The sequence below is a fragment of the Melopsittacus undulatus genome, chromosome 16 (genome assembly GCF_012275295.1).
Source record: "Melopsittacus undulatus isolate bMelUnd1 chromosome 16, bMelUnd1.mat.Z, whole genome shotgun sequence".
Taxonomy (NCBI): domain Eukaryota; kingdom Metazoa; phylum Chordata; class Aves; order Psittaciformes; family Psittaculidae; genus Melopsittacus; species Melopsittacus undulatus.
This window is the reverse complement of record NC_047542.1, coordinates 47,221-66,980: the sequence shown is the minus strand read 5'-3', so window position 1 is coordinate 66,980 and position 19,760 is coordinate 47,221. Positions and strand designations below refer to the sequence as shown.

The 19,760-nt window shown below is 64.9% G+C and overlaps 1 protein-coding gene across 3 annotated transcripts in view; it reads left to right on the top strand.

The window, feature by feature from the left end:
- The window catches only part of CELSR2 (cadherin EGF LAG seven-pass G-type receptor 2), a 30,094-nt gene extending 13,140 nt beyond the window's left edge, over nucleotides 1-16,954 (top strand). The window contains exons 10-35 of one of the 3 annotated variants that reach the window (XR_004550327.1): nucleotides 273-452; nucleotides 925-1,038; nucleotides 1,997-2,165; nucleotides 2,258-2,399; nucleotides 3,042-3,162; nucleotides 3,418-3,601; nucleotides 3,863-3,964; nucleotides 4,777-4,871; nucleotides 5,435-5,644; nucleotides 6,708-6,891; nucleotides 7,693-7,836; nucleotides 7,919-8,123; nucleotides 8,562-8,729; nucleotides 9,855-9,981; nucleotides 10,447-10,647; nucleotides 11,111-11,285; nucleotides 11,646-11,758; nucleotides 11,847-11,923; nucleotides 12,862-12,988; nucleotides 13,578-13,700; nucleotides 13,775-13,896; nucleotides 14,660-14,724; nucleotides 14,812-14,964; nucleotides 15,342-15,527; nucleotides 15,622-15,839; nucleotides 16,648-16,954. Coding sequence is in view for 1 of the 3 variants with exons in the window: in XM_034069685.1 (XP_033925576.1) it covers nucleotides 273-452; nucleotides 925-1,038; nucleotides 1,997-2,165; nucleotides 2,258-2,399; nucleotides 3,042-3,162; nucleotides 3,418-3,601; nucleotides 3,863-3,964; nucleotides 4,777-4,871; nucleotides 5,435-5,644; nucleotides 6,708-6,891; nucleotides 7,693-7,836; nucleotides 7,919-8,123; nucleotides 8,562-8,729; nucleotides 9,855-9,981; nucleotides 10,447-10,647; nucleotides 11,111-11,285; nucleotides 11,646-11,758; nucleotides 11,847-11,923; nucleotides 12,862-12,988; nucleotides 13,578-13,700; nucleotides 13,775-13,896; nucleotides 14,660-14,724; nucleotides 14,812-14,964; nucleotides 15,342-15,527; nucleotides 15,622-15,710 (3,576 nt within the window). In the remaining 2 variants the exon portion in view is untranslated. Of the gene's footprint in view, nucleotides 1-272; nucleotides 453-924; nucleotides 1,039-1,996; nucleotides 2,166-2,257; nucleotides 2,400-3,041; nucleotides 3,163-3,417; nucleotides 3,602-3,862; nucleotides 3,965-4,776; nucleotides 4,872-5,434; nucleotides 5,645-6,707; nucleotides 6,892-7,692; nucleotides 7,837-7,918; nucleotides 8,124-8,561; nucleotides 8,730-9,854; nucleotides 9,982-10,446; nucleotides 10,648-11,110; nucleotides 11,286-11,645; nucleotides 11,759-11,846; nucleotides 11,924-12,861; nucleotides 12,989-13,577; nucleotides 13,701-13,774; nucleotides 13,897-14,659; nucleotides 14,725-14,811; nucleotides 14,965-15,341; nucleotides 15,528-15,621 lie in introns of all 3 variants that reach the window. The other 2 variants (XR_004550328.1, XM_034069685.1) reach the window with 2 other exon arrangements.
- Nucleotides 16,955-19,760: the final 2,806 nt, after the last annotated feature.

The following is a 19,760-nucleotide window of genomic DNA, read 5'->3' as shown; positions in this document are numbered from 1 at the left end:
GGGTTGTTGCTATGGGGGTTGTTGCTATGGGGTTGTTGCTATGGGGGTTGTTGCTATGGGGTTGTTGCTATGGGGGTTGTTGCTATGGGGGTTGTTGCTATGCGGTTGTTGCTATGGGGGTTGTTGCTATGGGGTTGTTGCTATGGGGGTTGTTGCTAGGGGGTTGTTGCTAGGGGGTTGTTGCTATGGGGGTTGTTGCTATGGGGTTGTTGCTATGGGTTTGTTGCTATGGGGTTGTTGCCATGGGGGGTCATTGCCTGCCCCCCCCGCAGCTGTCCGAGGGCCATCCGGAGGCAGGGTTGTGGCAGGGGGGGTCCCCCCTGGCCCGGCTGCGGCTGCCGCAGGTGTGGGTCAGTGATGGGCACTGGCACGAGGTGGAGCTGGGGCTGGAGCCGGGGGGGGCACCAGGGCCCCCCCACCTGCGCCTGGGCTGCGACTACGGCCGGTACCAGGTGAGCCCCCCCCTGCTCCCGATGGGCACCTATGGGTGTCCCTGTGCCCCCGTGCTCCCTATGGGCACCCATGGGTGTCCCTGTGCTCCTCTGCTCCCTATGGGCACCCATGGGTGTCCCTGTGCCCCCCTGCTCCCTATGGGCACCTATGGGTGTCCCTGTGCTCCTCTGCTCCCTATGGGCACCCATGGGTGTCCCTGTGCTCCTCTGCTCCCTATGGGCACCCATGGGTGTCCCTGTGCCCCCGTGCTCCCTGTGGGCACCCATGGGTGTCCCTGTGCCCCCCTGCTCCCTATGGGCACCCATGGGTGTCCCTGTGCTCCTCTGCTCCCTATGGGCACCCATGGGTGTCCCTGTGCCCCCCTGCTCCCTGTGGGCACCCATGGGTGTCCCTGTGCCCCCCTGCTCCCTGTGGGCACCCATGGGTGTCCCTCTGCCTCATGGTGCCATCAGGGCTGTCCGTGTCCCACAGGCAGTGGCCAACGTGTCCCTGGAGCTGGGGGAGCTGCAGCTGCAGACCCTGAGCATGGGGGGGCTGCCGGGGGACGGGGGCACCGTGGGGCAGGGCTTCCATGGCTGCATGCAGGTAGGCACCGGGTCGGGGGCACCGGGACCAGGGCACGGTGTGGGTCAGGTTATGGGGCCGCAGGCACAGGATGTGGGGACACCGAATGGGGACAGGGGCCTGGAGAGTGGGCATGAGCCATGGGGCCGGGGGATGCATGGGGTGGGTGCCCATGGTGAGGGGACATCAGATGGGGATGGGGCTGTGGGATATGGGGAGGGACACAGGGATGTAAGCAAGGGGTCTGGGCATGGGAATGGGGCAGGGTGGAACTCCTTGGGGGGGTTATGGGGAGAAACGTGGGGGTGCTGAGCTCTGGTGAGGAAACTGAGGCCCAGTGGGGGTGTTGGTGACACTGTTGGTGACACTGATGGTGACACTGTTGGTGATGTTGGTAACACTGTTGCTGACCCTGTGTTGGTAACACTGTGTTGGTGACACTGTTGGTGACACTGATGGTGACACTGTTGGTGATGTTGGTAACACTGTTGCTGACCCTGTGTTGGTAACACTGTGTTGGTGACACTGTTGGTGACACTGATGGTGACACTGTTGGTGATATTTATTGGTGATACTGCTGGTGACCCTGTGTTGGTAACACTGTGTTGGTGACACTGATGGTGACCCTATGTTGGTGACACTGTTGGTGACACTGATGGTGACACTGATGGTGACCCTGTGTTGGTGACACTGTTGGTGATGTTGGTAACACTGTTGGTGACACTGTTGGTGATATTTATTGGTGATACTGCTGGTGACCCTGTGTTGTTGACACTGATGGTGTCACTGTTGGTGTCACTGATGGTGAGCCCGTACTGGTGACCCTGTATTGATGACCCCATATTGATGACCCTGTATTGATGACCCTCTTGGTGACCCTGTATTGATGACCCTGTATTGGTGACCCTGTATTGATGACCCCATATTGATGACCCTGATGACCCCGTATTGATGACCCTGTTGGTGACCCTTCCCCCAGGGCCTGCAGCTGGGTGAGGCGGGTGCCGGGGCTCTGCGCGTGGCGGCGGTGTCACGGGTGGCGGTGACCTCGGGCTGTGACCTCCCTGACCCCTGCGCTGGGGGTCCCTGCCCCCCCCACAGCGACTGCACCGGGCACGGGGACACCGTCACCTGCCGCTGCCACCCGGGTGAGCCCTGGCACTGACACCCCCTTAGTGCCCCCCCCACTGCCCCATTGCTGCCCCCATTGGTGACAGTGATCCCCCCCCATCACCCACAGGGCACTTTGGGGACAGCTGCATCAGCGCCTGTGCCCTCAACCCCTGTCACCCCCCGGCCACCTGCGCCCCACAGCCTGGAGCCCCACATGGCTACAGCTGCCACTGCCCCCAGGGCCGCTTCGGGCCCTACTGCGAGCACAGGTCAGTGAGCACATGGGGGGGCTTGGGCAGGGGGGGGGCCTGGCACACATGTGTGTGCGAGTGTGTGTGTGCATATGTGTGTATACATGTGTTTGTACATATGTGTGTGTGTACATGTGTGTGTGTTCACGTGTGTGTGTGCACATGTGTACATGTGAGTGCACGTGACTACTTGTACACGTGTGTGTACTTGCCAGTGTGTACATGTGTATGTGTATATGTACTCATTAGTATGTGACTATGTGTACGTGTGTGTGTATGTGCATGTGTGAACATGTGTTTGTGCACACAAGTTTCTGTGCACCCGCTCCTGTCCTATGCCTCACTCTCTCCCGTAACCCTAACCTTAACCCTAACCCTAACCCTAATCCTAACCCTAACCCTAAACTTAACCCTAAATCCTAACCTAACCCTAACCCTAATCCTAACCTAACCCTAACCTAACCCTAACCCTAATCCTAACCTAACCCTAACCTAACCCTAACCTAACCCTAACCCTAACCCTAACCCTAACCTAACCCTAACCCTAACCTAACCCTAACCCTAACCCTAACCTAATCCTAACCTAACCCTAACCTAGCCCTAACCCTAACCCTAACCTAACCCTAACCCTAACCCTAACCCCGCTCCATGCCCTCCCAGGGAGCCCCAGCCGTGCCCTCGGGGTTGGTGGGGTCACCCCACATGCGGCCCCTGCAACTGCGACAGCGCCCGAGGCTTCGACCCCGACTGCAACAAGACCACGGGCGAGTGCGGCTGTAAGGTGGGGTCTGCCCCTGCCCCCCCTGCCCCCCCCACCCCACACCCTGACCCCCATCCCCACACCCTGACCCCCCTCCCTGCCCCCCCCCACCCCACACCCTGACCCCCATCCCCCCCCACCCCACACCCTGACCCCCATCCCCACACCCTGACCCCCCTCCCTGCCCCCACCCCACACCCTGACCCCCATCCCCACACCCTGACCCCCCTCCCTGCCCCCCCCCACCCCACACCCTGACCCCCATCCCCCCCATAGGAGAACCACTACCGGCCTGCGGGTAGCAGCTCCTGCCTGCTGTGTGAGTGTTACCCCACGGGGTCCCTGTCCCGGCGCTGCGATGCCAGCACTGGGCAGTGCCCCTGCAAGCCAGGGGTCATTGGGCGTCACTGCGACCGCTGCGACAACCCCTTCGCCGAGGTGACGGCCGGCGGCTGTGAAGGTGTGGGATGGTACCGACCCCCCCCGGTACCACCGGAGGTGTCACACCCCCCCGGTACCACCGGTGGTGTCACCCCCCCCCCCCAGTACCACCGGAGGTGTCACACCCCCCCCGGTACCACCGGTGGTGTCACCCCCCCCCCCCCAGTACCACCGGAGGTGTCACACCCCCCCCGGTACCACCGGAGGTGTCACCCCCCCCCCGGTACCACCGGTGGTGTCACCCCCCCCCCGGTGTGACCCCCCCCGTTCTGCCCCACAGTGAACTACGACAGCTGCCCCCGCGCCATCGAGAGCGGTATCTGGTGGCCACGAACCCGCTTCGGGTTGCCCGCGGCAGCCCCGTGCCCACGGGGGGCTGTGGGTAGGTGGGGATATGGGGATACCGAAGGGAGGGGGCAATGGGGGGGCAGCGGTGGGGGGGCTGGGATGGGGGGTGCTTGGTGGTGGTAGTGATGGGTGGGGTGGGGTGGGATAGGATGGGGTAGGATGGGATGGAATGGGATGAGATGGGATGGGATGGGTTGGGATGGGATGGGGTAGGATAAGATGGGATGGGATGGGATGGGTTGGGATGGGATGGGATGGGACGGGGTGGGATGGGGTAGGATGAGATGGGATGGGATGTGTTGGGTTGGGATGGGTTGGGTTGGGATGGGGTGGGATGAGATGGAATCGGATGGGATAGGGTGAGATGGGTTGGGATGGGATGGGGAAGGCAGCAGCCACTATGGCACCAATGGGACTGGGGCTGTGGGAAGACCTGTTGGTGTCAGTGATGGAATAGGATGGGATGGGGGAAGTGGCAACCACCGTGGCACCACTGGGATTGGGGATGGAGGGTGACATTGTGGTGGCACCACTGGGACATTGTGATGCAATGGTGGCACTGCTGGGGCAGAGCTGGGGGTGACAATGTACTGGCATTACTGGGATTGGGTATGGGGGTGGTGGCCCCACTGTGATGGGGAAGGCTGGGACATGGTGGTGGCACCAGCAGGATACGGCAGAGGGAGGTGACACTGTGGTGGCATCAGTAGGGATGGGGCTGAGATGGGAGCGATGCTGTGGTGGCACTGCTGGGATGGGGATGGGGCTGGTGTGGTGGTGGCAGAGGGGGACACGGGTGGGATGGGGCTGTGCCTGGTGCCCAGCAGTGACCGGCTGTGGGCACAGGCACAGCCCTGCGGCACTGTGATGAGCACAGGGGGTGGCTGCCCCCCAACCTCTTCAACTGCAGCTCCATTGCCTTCGCCCCCCTGCGGGCATGGGTGAGTGCCAGGGCTGGGGACGGGGGGGGGACAGCAGTGGTGGTGTCACTGTAGGGCACAGCAGTGTTGGTGTCACAGGAAGGGTTGGTGCTGTCCCCAGTGCCACATCCCACAGACACACACGGTGCTGATGTCCCATAGGGGCGAGCAGCACACCCTGTGTTACTGTGGTCACTGGTTCCGTGTCCCCATCACCTGTTCCATGTCCCTGTGGTTACCGGCTCCATGTCCCCATCACCAGCTCCATGTCCCCATCACCAGCTCCATGTCCCCATCACCGGTTCCATGTCCCCATCACCAGCTCCATGTCCCCATCACCAGCTCCATGTCCCCATCACCGGTTCCATGTCCCCATCACCAGTTCCATGTCCCCATCACCAGCTCCATGTCCCCATCACCGGTTCCATGTCCCCATCACCAGTTCCATGTCCCCATCACCAGCTCCATGTCCCCATCACCACTTCCACGTCCCCATCACCAGCTCCATGTCCCCATGGTCACCAGTTCCATGTCCCCATCACCAGTTCCATGTCCCCATGGTCACCAGTTCCACATCCCCCCAGGCTCAGCGCTTGGCCCTGAACGGCTCCCGCCTGGACCCGGCACAGTCCCGGCGCGTGGCGCGGCAGCTGCACGAGGCCACGCGCGGCTCCGGCCTCGGCTTCGCCAGTGACCTGCGCCTGGTCTATGGGTTGGCCACGCGGCTGCTGCGCCACGAGAGTGCCCAGCGCGGCTTCCGGCTGGCGGCCACACAGGACGTGCACTTCACAGAGGTACTGCGGTCCTGAGGGGGGGCACTGGGGTGATGGGAATGGGAATGGGGCAGGAGGATGGATGCCAGGGTGATGGGCACCTGCAATGGGAGTGGGAATGGAGCAGGAGGATGGATGCCAAGGTGATGGGCACCTGCAATGGGAGTGGGAATGGGGCAGGAGGATGGATGCCAGGGTGATGGGCACCTGCAATGGGAATGGGGCAGGGGGATGGATGCCAGGGTGATGGGCACCTGCAATGGGAATGGGAATGGGGCAGGGGGATGGATGCCAGGGTGATGGGCACCTGCAATGGGAATGGGAATGGGGCAGGGGGATGGATGCCAGGGTGATGGGCACCTGCAATGGGAATGGGAATGGGGCAGGGGGATGGATGCCAGGGTGATGGGCACCTGCAATGGGAATGGGGCAGGGGGATGGATGCCAGGGTGATGGGCACCTGCAATGGGAATGGGAATGGAGCAGGAGGATGGATGCCAAGGTGATGGGCACCTGCAATGGGAGTGGGAATGGGGCAGGGGGATGGATGCCAGGGTGATGGGCACCTGCAATGGGAATGGGAATGGAGCAGGAGGATGGATGCCAAGGTGATGGGCACCTGCAATGGGAGTGGGAATGGGGCAGGGGGATGGATGCCAGGGTGATGGGCACCTGCAGTGGGAATGGGAATGGAGCAGGAGGATGGATGCCAAGGTGATGGGCACCTGCAGTGGGAATGGGAATGGGGCAGGGGGATGGATGCCAGGGTGATGGGCACCTGCAATGGGAATGGGGCAGGGGGATGGATGCCAGGGTGATGGGCACCTGCAATGGGAGAGGGGGTGTTGGTGAAGAAAAGCCAGTGGTGAATGATGGGAATCTTCATGGAGGATGGGAATGTTTGTGCAGGAGGCCGGAACAATGGGAAGGGGTTGGGGCAGGAGGATGGACACTGGGGTGATGGGCACCTGTGCTGGGGGTGCTGGGGTCCCATTCACGCGGTGACAGGCACAGCATGGGGAGGGGTTGGGGATGGGCACTGGGGCCATGGTACCCACCTGGGCTGACGGTGCCGGTGGTGCAGAACCTGCTGCGGGTGGGCAGCGCGCTGCTGGACAGCAGCACCAAGCGGCACTGGGAGCTGATCCAGCAGACGGAGGGGGGCACAGCCTGGCTGCTCAAGCACTTCGAGGACTATGCCAGTGCCCTGGCACAGAACATGCCCCAGACCTACCTGAGCCCCTTCACCATCGTCACCCCCAACATCGGTCAGTGCCAGGCTGGGGGGATGGGGGCACGGAGGTGCTCGGGATGGGGATGTGTGTGGGGACACGGGGATAGGGATGTGTGTCGAGGGGGATGTGTGTGCCTGGGAACGTGTGTGCTCAGAGGGGATGGTGTATGGGGTCCGTGGGTGCTGGGTGCATGGGTACCAGTGTCAGTGGTGCTGGAGCCAGTGGGTATCAGTGTCAGTGGGTACCAGTGCCAGTGCTGCTGGTGCCAGTGCCAATAGTACCAGTGTCAGTGGGTACTGCTGTCAGTACCGGTGCCAGTGGGTATCGGTGTCAGTGGGTACCAGTGCCAGTGGGTATTGGTGTCAGTGAGTACTGGTGTCAGTGGATACCGGTGCTGGTGGTGCCAGTGTCAGTGGGTACTGGTGTCAGTGGTGCTGGTGCCAGTGGGTAGTGGTGACAGTGGATACCGGTGCTGGTGGTGCCAGTGTCAGTGGGTACCGGTGTCAGTGGGTACCAGTGCCATTGGTCCCGGTGTCAGTGGGTACAAGTGACAGTGGGTACTGGTGTCAGTGGGTACCAGTGCCAGCAGTGCTGGTATCAGTACGAGTGCCATCAGTACCAGTACCATCAGTACCGGTGCCATCAGTACCAGTGCCATGGGTACCAGTACCATCAGTACCGGTGCCATCAGTGCCAGTGCCATGGGTACCAGTACCATCAGTACCGGTGCCATCAGTACCAGTGCCATGGGTACCAGTACCATCAGTACCAGTGCCATCAGTACTAGTACCATCAGTACCGGTGCCATCAGTGCCATCGGTGCCGGTTCCGCAGTGGTGTCCGTGGTGCGCTTGGACAAGGGCAGCTCCGCGGGCGCTCGGCTGCCGCGGTATGAGGCCCTGCGGGGGGAGAAGCCCCCGGACCTGGAGACCAGCGTCATCCTGCCCGAGAGCGTGTTCCGGGCCCCCCACACCCGCTGTGAGTGCTGGGGGGGCACAGGCAGGGTTGGGGTCACCCATGGGGCTGGTGGGGCTCACACCTCCCATCCCACACCCCCCAGACCCCTCGGCTGGGCAGGAGCGAGCTCCGCAGCAGGAGGGGGATGAAGAAGAGGAGGAGGATGAGGATGAGGATGCGCCCCTGGTGACCCGGCGCAAGCGTCACCCGGTGCCGGGTGACGGCCAGGCCATTGCCAGTGTCATCATCTACCGCACGCTGGCAGGGCTGCTGCCCGAGCAGTATGACACCGACAAGCGCAGCCTCAGGTGGGTGCTTTGGGCCGGGGAGGGCATCGGTGTGGGGCAGGGGTGGGGGGGACAGGGGTGACCCCAGGGTACCCCCAGGAATGGGGTGTTGGGGTGGGAAGTGTTTGGGTGTCGGGAATGGGGTGTGAGGGTGTCCGAGTGCCAGGGTGTTGGGGTGTCAGGAATGGGGTGTGAGGGTGTCCAAGTGTCATGGTGTCAGGGTGTTGGGGTGTCAGGGTGTTGGGGTGTCAGGAATGGGGTGTTAGGGTGTCCGAGTGTCAGGGTGTCAGGACTGGGGTGTCAGGGTGTTGTTGAAGGGTAAGCATGTCAGGGTATCTGGGTGCTGGGGTGTCAGGGTATCACGGTGTCAGGATGTCAGCGTGTCATGAATGGGGTGTTAGGGTATGAGGGTGTTGGGGTGTCCGGATGCCCCCGCTGACCCCCGTTGGTCACCCGCAGGGTGCCCAAGCGCCCGGTGATCAACACCCCGGTGGTGAGCATCAGTGTGCACGCGGGGGGGGCACGGGCACCGCGGGCGCTGGAGCAGCCCATCACCCTGCAGTTCCGGCTGCTCGAGACCCAGGAGCGCTCCAAACCCATCTGTGTCTTCTGGAACCATTCCCTGCTGTGAGACGGGATCAGGGATATGGGGGGGTTGTCCCTGAGTGGGTGTCCCCGATGGGTGTCCCTGGGTGGTGGCTGAAGGTGCTGGTGATGCGCGCTGTGGTTGGTGACTACAGGCGGTGATGGACGGTGCTGGTGGGTGACCCTAATGGGTGTCTGTGGGTGGTGTGCCCAGGTGGTGGTTGAGGGTGGCTCTGGGGGTCTTTGGGTTGATGTTCCCAGTGGGGTGGTTGTTGTCCCCGTAGTGCAGGTGTCCCTGTTGTGCAGGTGTCCCCATAGTGTGGGTGTCCTCGGTGGGTGTTCCTGGTGGGTGTCCCATTGTGCGGGTGTGCATAGTTGGGTGTCCTGTTGTGTGGGTGTCCTCATTGTCAGTGTGTCCCCATTGTGAGAGTGTCTCCATAGTGTGGGTGTCCCCTGTGGGTTGTCCCCATTGTGCAGGTGTCCCCAGTGGGGTGTCACCATAGTGTGGTGTCCCATTGTGAGGGTGTCCTCATAGTACAGGTGTCCCCAGTGGGGTGTCACCATCGTGTGGGTGTCCTCATTGTCAGGGTGTCCCCATAGCACGGGTGTCCCCGGTGGGGTGTCCCCATAGGGTGGGTGTCCCCATTGTGCAGGTGTCCCCAGTGGGGTGTACCCCATAGTGTGGTGTCCAATTGTGAGGGTGTCCCCATAGTATGAGTGTCCCTGGTGGGGTGTCCCCATTGTGTGGGTGTCCTGGGTGGGTTGTCCCCATAGCACGGGTGTCCTGGGTGGGTTGTCCCCATTGTGTGGGTGTTCCCGGTGGGGTGTCCCCGTTGTGCGGGTGTCCTGGGTGGGGTGTCCCCGTTGTGTGGGTGTCCTGGGTGGGGTGTCCCCGTTCTGCGGGTGTCCTGGGTGGGGTGTCCCCATTGTGCGGGTGTCCTGGGTGGGGTGTCCCCGTTGTGTGGGTGTCCTGGTTGGGGTGTCCCCATTGTGCGGGTGTCCTGGTTGGGGTGTCCCCATTGTGCGGGTGTCCTGGTTGGGGTGTCCCCATAGCACGGGTGTCCTGGGTGGGGTGTCCCCATTGTGCGGGTGTCCTGGGTGGGGTGTCCCCGGTTGGGTGTCCCGGTGTGCGGGTGTCCCGGTGTGTGTGTGACGGTGCTGGCACAGGGCTGGTGCCGCGGGCGGTTGGTCGGCGCGGGGCTGTGAGGTCGTGTTTCGCAACCGGAGTCACGTGAGCTGCCAGTGCCATCACCTGACCAGCTTCGCCGTGCTCATGGACATCTCCCGCCGAGAGGTGCCGCACCGGGACACCGGGACATGGGGTCACGTGACGGGGGGTGTGAAGCCAGGGGGCGGGGCTTGCGCGAAGGGGGCGGAGCAATGAGATATGGGATGAGAAGGGGAGGGTCCAAGTGGGGTGGGGGTGTTCTCAGGGGGCGGGGCTTGGCTGAGCAGGGTGGGCGGGGCTTAAAGGGGCGGTGCTTAAAGGGGCGGGGCTTTGACAGGCTAAGCAATGGGGCAAGCCTGGTTCTCAGTGGGCGGGGCTATGTGGTGTGTGTGGAGCTCCAATGGCAGCGTGGTTCGGGGGGGGGGGGGTGGTCAGAGTGAGGTGGGCGTGGTCTACCACAGGGCCAAGCTTCCCCATTGGGTCGTGTTATTATGGGCGGAGCTTAGCGGTGGCTCCTTATAAGGAGAAAGGGGCGTGGCCTGCGGGGTAAGGGGCTGGTCCCAGCCCCAACACGTGCCGTCGGTGCCGCAGAACGGGGAGATCCTGCCGCTGTCGGCGCTGACCTATGGCTCCCTGGCCGTGGGGCTGGCGGGGCTGCTGCTGGCGGTGCTGGCGCTGGGCGGCCCACGGGCACCACGCTCCAACCGGCACAGCATCCGCCGGCACGCGGCTGCCGCGCTGCTGCTGGCGCAGCTCGTGTTCCTGCTTGGCATCAACCAGGCCGACAGCCCGGTGAGGGCATGGGGATGGGGGGGGTTACGGGGGGGGGGCTGTTAGAGGGGTGGGGGGTCTCAAAGGGGAGGGGCTTCTTAAAGGGGGTGGGGGTTTCAAAGGGATGGGGTGGGTCTCAAAGGGGAGGGGCTTCTTAAAGGGGGTGGGGGTTTCAAAGGGATGGAGTGGGTCTCAAAGGGGAGGGGCTTCTTAAAGGGGGTGGGGGTTTCAAAGGGATGGGGGGTCTGAAAGAGGAGGGGCTTCTTCAAGGGGGTGGGGCTTTCAAAGGGGGTGTGGCTTTAATAGTGGGGGCATCTCGTAAAGGGGGTGCAGCTTCTCATAGGAGTGAGGCCTCTTAAAGGAGTTGGGAGGTCTCTTATAAGGCACAGCACCTATAAGAGGGAATGGGGCACCTTTAAAGGGGGTGTGGGTGCCGGGTTGTGGTGCAGGGCTAACACAATGGGGTCTGTCCCCATGCTCCCAGCTGGCCTGCACGGTGGTCGCCATCCTGCTGCAGTTCCTGTACCTGAGTGCTGTGGGGTGGGCGCTGCTCGAGGGGCTGCACCTGTACCGGCGCCGCAGTGAGCCCCGGCACGTGGACCGCGGGCCCATGCGCTTCTACCACGTGCTGGGCTGGGGGCTGCCTGCCTTCATCACCGGTCAGGATGATAGCCCCGCCCCCTCTACCACTAGCCACGCCTCCCCACCCCTAGACACGCCCCCTATCCATAGCCACGCCCCCCCGTCCCTAGCCACGCCTCCCCTGGCTCCTTGCCACGCCCCTTGCCCCATAACCCCTCCCTTCTAGGAAGCCGTGCAGCCCTGCCAATCATGGTGTAGCCATGTGACCACGCCCCCAAACATATGGCCACGCCCCCACCACAAATTTAGCTTCATCCTCATTAGCATAACCCCGCCCCATCGTGGTAACCCCGCCCCTCCCATCTTAGCCCCGCCCCTTTCACCCTGACCACGCCCCCCAGGCTGTCCCCGCCCCTGAGCCATGCTGCTGCCCCCAGGGCTGGCTGTGGGGCTGGACCCCCAGGGCTATGGGAACCCCGACTTCTGCTGGCTCTCCATCCACGACAGCCTGGTCTGGAGCCTGGCCGGGCCCATCGCCTGCGCTGTGGCCGTGAGTGGGGGCTGAGGGCAGCGGGGGGTGCTCGGTGCACCCATGGGTGCTGCTGCCACATCCCTGCTCACCCCCACACCCCCCCCAGGTCAGCATCTTCTTCCTCGTGTTGGCAGCCAGGGCCACTTGTGCCACCCCACAGGGCTTCGAGAAGAAGGGCACAGCGTGAGTGAGCCAGGCACCCATGGGTGGGGGGCACAGGGTGGGGGGATACCCATGGGGGGGGATGGACACACATAGGGTGCTGGGGCAGCCATGGGTGGCAGGAAGTGCCAAGCATGGGTGCCCCTGGTTGGTAGGAGAGTATAGCACAGCATGCTGGGTGCAGGCAGGGTGTTGGGTGCAGGCAGGGGTGCAGGCAGGGTGTTGGGTGCAGGCAGGGTGTTGGGTGCAGGCAGGGTGTTGGGTGCAAGCAGGGGTGCAGGCAGGGTGTTGGGTGCAGGCAGGGTGTTGGGTGCAGGCAGGGTACAGGCAGGGTGTTGGGTGCAGGCAGGGTGTTGGGTGCAGGCAGGGTGTTGGGTACAGGCAGGGTGTTGGGTGCAGGCAGGGTGTTGGGTGCAGGCAGGGTGTTGGGTACAGGCAGGGTGCTGGGTGCAGGCAGGGTGTTGGGTGCAGGCAGGGTGTTGGGTACAGGCAGGGTGCCGGGTGCAGGCAGGGTGTTGGGTACAGGCAGGGTGTTGGGTGCAGGCAGGGTACAGGCAGGGTGCTGGGTGCAGGCAGGGTGCTGGGTGCAGGCAGGGTGTTGGGTGCAGGCAGGGTACAGGCAGGGTGTTGGGTGCAGTCAGGGTGTTGGGTGCAGGCAGGGTGTTGGGTGCAGGCAGGGTGTTGGGTACAGGCAGGGTGCAGGCAGGGTGCTGGGTACAGGCAGGGTGCCGGCAGGGTGTTGGGTGCAGGCAGGGTGCTGGGTGCAGTCAGGGTGTTGGGTGCAGGCAGGGTGTTGGGTACAGGCAGGGTGCAGGCAGGGTGTTGGGTGCAGGCAGGGTACAGGCAGGGTGTTGGGTGCAGGCAGGGTACAGGCAGGGTGTTGGGTGCAGGCAGGGTACAGGCAGGGTTCCGGGTGCTGGGTGCCGTGTGCTGTGCATCACGGGCAGCACCGTCCCCAGCTCCGCGCTCCGCACTGCTGTGGTGCTGCTGGCCCTGCCCAGCCTGGCCTGGCTCCTGGCACTGCTCTCGGTCAACAGTGATGCTCTGCTCTTCCATTACCTGTTCGCCATCAACAACTGCCTCCAGGTGACACCGCACCCCCACCCCCGTGTCCCCATAGCCCCCATAGCCCCCCCATCACTCCTGTGTTCCCGATACCCCTCGCTCCCCCATGCCCCTGTAGTCCCTGTGCCCCCACATAATCCGTGGGCCCCCCATCCTGCCTGGTCCCCAGTGTACCCCATGGTGCCCCATTACCACCTGGGCCCCTTATAATCCCATAGTCTATGTGCTCCCCTATACCTCCTGTGCTCCATTACTCCCCTATACCCCATAGCACACCCATACCCCATGGGCCCCCCCATGCCCCCTGTGCTCCATTACTCCCCTATACCCCATAGCACCCCCATACCCCATGGCCCCCCATGCCCTCTGTGGCCCCATAACCCCTGTGCCCATCCCATACCCTGCACATAGCCCCCCTACACCCCCTGTTCCACACCATATCCCCATAGATTCCCATTACCCCTGTGCCCCCCATTACCCCCATATGCCCCCATAAACCCTGTGCCCCCCCAATGAGATCCCTCCCCCCGTTTATGGTACCAATGTGGGGCGCATAATGGGTACAGGGTGTGCCCCCCCCCATGCCCACGTGCCCCCATCTCCACCGCAGGGCCCCCTTGTGTTCCTATTCTGTGTGGTGCTGAGCAAGGAGGTGCGGAGGAGCCTGCGCCTGAGCTGCTCCCGCCGGCGTGGGCCCGATCCTGCTCTGGCCACCAAATCCACGCTCACCGCGGTGGGTGCTGGGGGGTCCCATGGGGGGGTCTGGGTGCAGCCCCAGCCCCACTGATGGCCCCGTCCCCATGGCAGGGTTATGGTGGGGACAGCACCTACGTGGCCGGGAGGCTCTATCCGGTACCCGGGGGGGGCTCCAGCGGGTCCCTGCACAGCACTGCCAAGAGCCACCACAGCTACATCCCCTTCGTGTGCCGGTACCGCGAGGGGTGACGGGTGGGGGGGTGGCAATGGTACGGTATTGGCGTGATGGGGTGGCAATGGTACAGTATTGGGGTGGTGGGGTCTCAATGGCACGGTATTGGGGTGATGGGGTGGCAATGGTGCGGTATTGGGGTGGTGGGGTCTCAATGGCACGATGTTGGGGTGATGGGGTAATGGGGTGGCAATGGCACAGTGTTGGGGTAATGGGGTCTCACTGGCACAGTGTTGGGGTGCTGGGGTCTCAATGGCACAGTGTTGGGGTGCTGGGGTGGCAATGGCATGCTGTTGGGGTGGCAAAGTGATGGGGTGGCAGTGGTACGAAGTTGGGGTGAGGGGGTGGAAATGGAGCGGTATTGGGGTGTTGGGGTGATGGTGTGGCAATGGCACGGTGTTGGGGTGTCATTGTGATGGGGTGGCAGTGGCACGGTGTTGGGGTGCTGGGGTCTCAATGGCACGGTGTTGGGGGGATGGGGTGTCAATGGCACGGTGTTGGGGTGCTGGGGTGTCAATGGCACAGTGCTGGGTGTTGGGTGCTGGGTGTTGGTGCCCTGCAGCCCCATGGCAGGGCGCTGGTGCCCTGGGTGCCGGTGCCGTGGGTGCTGGTGCCGTGGGTGTTGGTACCATGGGTGCCGGTGCTGTGGGTGCTGCCTGTCTCTGCGGTGCCGGTGCTGTGGGTGTTGGTACCATGGCTGCCGGTGCCGTTGGGTGCTGCCTGTCTCCGCGGTGCCGGTGCCACCGTTCCCGTCCCCACCGCAGGGAGGACTCGGGTCTCGCAGCGAGCCCGGGGGGGCTCCTCCTGGACGTCACGGCCCCAGCGCAGGGTAAGAGCCCCGCAGGGCTGCGCTGAGCGCTCCGGCCTCAGCCCGGGGCCGTCGGGGGGGTACAGACACTGCTGCCCCCCCCCCCAGAGCACGACTCGGACTCGGAGAGCGACCTCAGCCCCGAGGAGGACCCGAGCGGCTCCTCCGGCTCCTCCCGCTCCTCCGACAGCGAGGACGAGGCGGCTCCGTCCGGATGGGACCCCCCGAGCGCAGCCCCCCCCCCCGAACCCAGCGGGACCGGTACCGGGGGAGTGCGGGGGGGTCTCACCCGGTCCGGGTGCTGATGGGGACATGCAATGGGTTTGGAGTGGGGGGTGCTCAGTGGGTACGGGGGGGGGGGGTCCTTGGGCTTGTTTGGGGGCACCCTGGTGGGGGGGGGGGGTTGCCCTGGCTGGGTGCTCAGAGAGGGGCACCCACGGGGAACTGGGGGGTCCCTCGTCTTGTCTGGGTGCTAATGGGGGGCACCCGTTTGTGTTTGTGGGGGGGGGGGGCATTCACCTTTGTGCTGATGGGGGGCACCAGGTATGGTTGGGGGGTCGGGCTGGGTTCTGTTGGGGGGCACGGTGTGTATGGGGGGGTCCATCCCCCCCTGCCCACCAGCGCCCCCCCCCCCGCAGGTGATGCCCGGATGCCCCCCCCAGGCTGCCCCTATTGGCCGGGGGAGTTCATGACCACAGCGAGCGAGAGCGAGGGGCCGGGGGGGGGAGGCAGCGGGACCCTGCGCGTGGAGCCAGGGGGGGGACACCCCCCACATCCCCCCCCCAGGGATCCCCCATTGCTGCCCCTGCCGCACCCCCACAAAGGTACAGGGGGGCTATGGGGGTGCTATGGGGGGGGGGGGGTCCTCAATGCTGCCCCCCCCCCCACTTTGGGTGATGCCCCCCCCCCCCCGTGCAGGGATCCTGAAGAAGAAGGGCCTGGCCCCTATCAGTGAGTGCGGCAGCACCCAGCACCCTGCGGCCCCCCCCCCCCTCCTCGGGCAGTGAGGGGGCACGGGGGGGGCCCACGGCCGCCCCCCGCCCGCGCCAGAGCCTCCAGGAGCAGCTCAGTGGTGTCACCCCCATTGCCATGAGCATCAAGGCTGGGACTGTGGACGAGGACTCCTCTGGCTCCGAGTGAGTGCTGGGGACCCATGGGTGCCCATTGGGTGCTCATTGGGTGCCCATTGGGTGCTCATTGGGTGCCCATTGGGTGCAAGGGTGGCTGCTGGGGTCCTCATTGGGTGCCCACTGGGTGTTGGGGTGCCCATTGGGTGCCCACTGGGTGTTACTGTGCCCATTGGGGTGCTCATTGGGTGCCCATTGGGTGCAAGCGTGGCTGCTGAGGTCCATCGGCTCCCCACTGGGTGCTGGGGTGCCCATTGGGTGCCCATTGACATCTATTGGGTGCTGGTGTGCTCATTGGGTGCCCATTGACATCTGTTAGGTGCTGGTGTGCTCACTGGGTGCCCATTGACATCTGTTAGGTGCTGGTGTGCCCATTGGGTGCCCATTGACCATTCATGTTAGTGTCCCTGTTGGGTGTCCATCAGGTGCCTGTTGGATGCCCATTGACCACCCATTGGGTGCTGGTTTGCCCATTGGGTGTCCATTGAGTGCTGGTCTGTCCATTGGGTGCCCATTGACCACCCATTGGGTGCTGGTGTGCCCATTGGCCACCCATTGGCTCTTGGGTGCCCACCAGGTGCCCATTCAGCACCCATTGGGTGCCATGGGGGGGTCCCTCACTAACCCTCCTCTTCTCTCCCCCCCCCCCCAGATTTCTGTTCTTTAATTTCCTCCATTAACCCAAGGGGGGGCTCCTGCTCCCCCCCCCACCTCCATCCCCCATTGGGTGCTGAGGGCACCCATCGCCCCCATCACGCATCCGTCTGTCTTTTCCCCCCCCCCATGCCCATGTGTCCATCCGTCCATCACCCCCCAGGAGCGACGAGACCTCCATCTAACAGAGACCCACGGCGCCAATGGGGACACTGCTTGGGGGGGGGGCACACACCAGGACATGGGTGTCATGGGGTCGGGGGGGGGGCATAACATGGGGACACCCCCCCCATTGCACTATGGATGCTGGCAGGGATTTACCCCCCACCCCTTGGCACCTTCCTGGGTTGGGGGGGGTTGGTATTGGGTGCCCCCCCCCAACCCCCCCCATGACCCACAGCCCCAGGACCCAGTGCAGGGTTTTATTTAAAAAATACATGGAAAATACAAAAAAAAGGGTATTTAGGGACCCCCCCAAATGGTGACACTGGGGGGGGGGGGGGGGCACCGTGATGGGGGGAACCAATATTAACCCCCCCCAGGGTTGAGGCTCAGGTGGTGGCACCCATGGGGGGGGCACTGTAGGGATGGTGCTGGGGGGGTCCCATTGATGCTGGTTTCCTTTTGTAATTAAAGCAAAACCCAACCTGAGCCTTGGCCTCATCCATGGGGGGGCCCCGACCCCCCCCCCCCCAGGGGTGGTCACCTCGGGGCGCTGCTCACTGCCGGCTTCCGGGCCCCCCGCAGGCGGCCGGGGGGGGGCCCCGGTTTGCAGCCGGTGCTGGGCGCTGGGGGGGGCCCCCGCGATGCTCCTGCAATGGGAGAGCCCAGAGAGGGAAACTGAGGCACGGGGGGGGGGGGACCCACTGCCCCCCCCCAAACAGCATCATCCTCACCTCGGGGGGCCGGGGCCCCCCCCACCCGTGACATGGGGGTGGAGGGGGGGGCACGGGCCGAGGGGTTGGGGGGCGCTGGGGTCCTGCTGTGGGGCTGGCGGCTCGGTGGGGGGGCTCCCCTCACCTTTGGCTGGGCTGGGGTAGAGCAGAGTGTGGGGGGGGGGGCAGCCTGACCCCCGGTGACCCCCACCCTGAGCCATGGTGGGGGTGCCCTCAATGGGGTGGGTGTCCCTGCCCTGTACCCACGTTGTCCCCATCCCCATCCATTCCCATCCCTGTCCCCATCCATTCCCATCCCATCCCTTCCCACTTTCATCCCCGACTCCATCCATCCCCATCCCCATCCTGATTCCCGTCCCCATCCATTCCCATCCCATCCCTTCATATCCCCATCCCTGTCCCCATCCACCCCCACCCCCATCCCTGTCCCCATCCATCCCCATTCCTAACCCATCCCCATCTCCATCCCATTCCCATTTCCATCCCATCCCCATCCCTAACCCATCCCATCCCCATCCCGATTCCTATCCCCATCCCTTCCCATCTCCATCCCATCCCCATCCATTCCCATTCCCTTCCCATCCCCATCCCCATCCGCCCCCGCAGATCCCATACCTGCTGCCCCCCCCCGCGCTGTTTCCTTGCCCCTGCCCCCGGCCCCCCTCCCTTGGGGAGGGCAAAGCCGTGGGGGGCCCCCCCCCCTGCTCAGGGGGGGTCCCCTGGTGCTGGGGGGTCCCCTGGTGCTGGGGGGTCCCTTGGGTGCCGCTGTGGGAGCCGCCTGCAGCGGGGGGGGCACAGACACGGCTCAGCCGAGTCCCCCCCGGGGTGGGGGGGGGGGGTGAGGGGACCCCGGGGGGGGGTCTCACTCGCACCCCCCCCCCCCCCCATACCGAGTGTGGGGGTGCGGGAGCCCCTCCCCCCCCCGGTACGTACCTTGGGGGCGCTGCGGGCAGCGGGGGGGGCGCTGGGGGGGCGGGGGGGGCGCGCGCGCTCACGGTGGGCAGGAGCGCGCGCACGGGGCTGTCCCGCACCACGAACGTCTCCCGGCGGGGGCTGCGGGGGGGGGGGAGGGGGGCGGGGGGGGGGAGGGGGGGGGGGAGGGGCCGGGGGGGAGGTGGCACCGCTGCAGCTCCGCGGCCACGCGCGCGGCCTCCCGCACCAGCTCCTCCAGGCGCGCGCCCCGCACGGGGCTCCAGCCCCCCCCGCGGCCCCCCCCGACTGCGGCCTCCTCATCCTCATCCTCATCCTGGCTGCGGGGGGGGAAAGGAGGGAGGTTGGCCATGGGGCAGCGGCCCCCCCGTGGTACCCACCAGGGTGGCACGTGCCTGGGGTGCTGCAATACACGTCTATGGGGCTCCACATCCCACATCTATGGGGTTCCACATCCCACATCTATGGGGCTCCACATCCCACATCTATGGGATTCCACATCTCCCATTTATGGGGCTCCACATCCCACATCTATGGGATTCCACATCTCCCATTTATGGGGCTCCACATCCCACATCTATGGGGCTCCACATCCCACATCTATGGGATTCCACATCTCCCATCTATGGGGCTCCACATCCCACATCTATGGGATTCCACATCTCCCATCTATGGGGTTCCACGTCACACATTTATGGGGTTCAACATCTCCCATCCATGGGGTACCTCATCCCCCATCTACAGGGCTCCACAACCCCCATCTATAGGGTTCCACATCCCCCATCTACAGGGCTCCACAACCCCCATCTATAGGGCTCCACATCTCCCATCTATGGGGCTCCCCAAAGACCCCATTCAGCCCCCCCTCAGTGGGGCTCCGTGCCCCTCATCCCCCCCGGGGTCCCGCTCAGGTCCCCCCCCGCCCCCCCCGCACCTGTCGGACGGGGACAGGAGCCCGAAGTCGAAGCTCTCGTCGGTGACGAAGCGCACGTCGGGGGGCACGGGGGGGGGCAGCCCCGGTCCGGCGGCTCCGGGGGGGGGGGGGCCGCGGCTGTTCCATCACCGCGGCTGCAGGCGGTGAGCGGTGACACCCGGGCCGCGGGGGGGGGGACCCGACGGTGCCAGGCACGGCCGGGGCTCGGTGCCACCGGGGATGGCGCGGGGGGGCAGGCCCCACATCGGGGGGTCCCAGCCCCACAACCCCATCCCCGGGGGTCCCAGCCTCACATCGGGGGGTCCCAGCCCCACAGCCGCATCCCCGGGGGGTCCCAGCCCCACAACCCCATCCCTGGGGGTCCCAGCCCCACATCGGGGGGTCCCAGCCCCACACTCCGATCCATTGAGGACCCCACGCCCCATCGCGCGGTCCCAGCCCCACAGCGAGGACGCATTCCCAACACTCCGATCCCGGAGGGTCCCCAGTTCCCCAGCGGGGGTGTCCCAGCCCCAC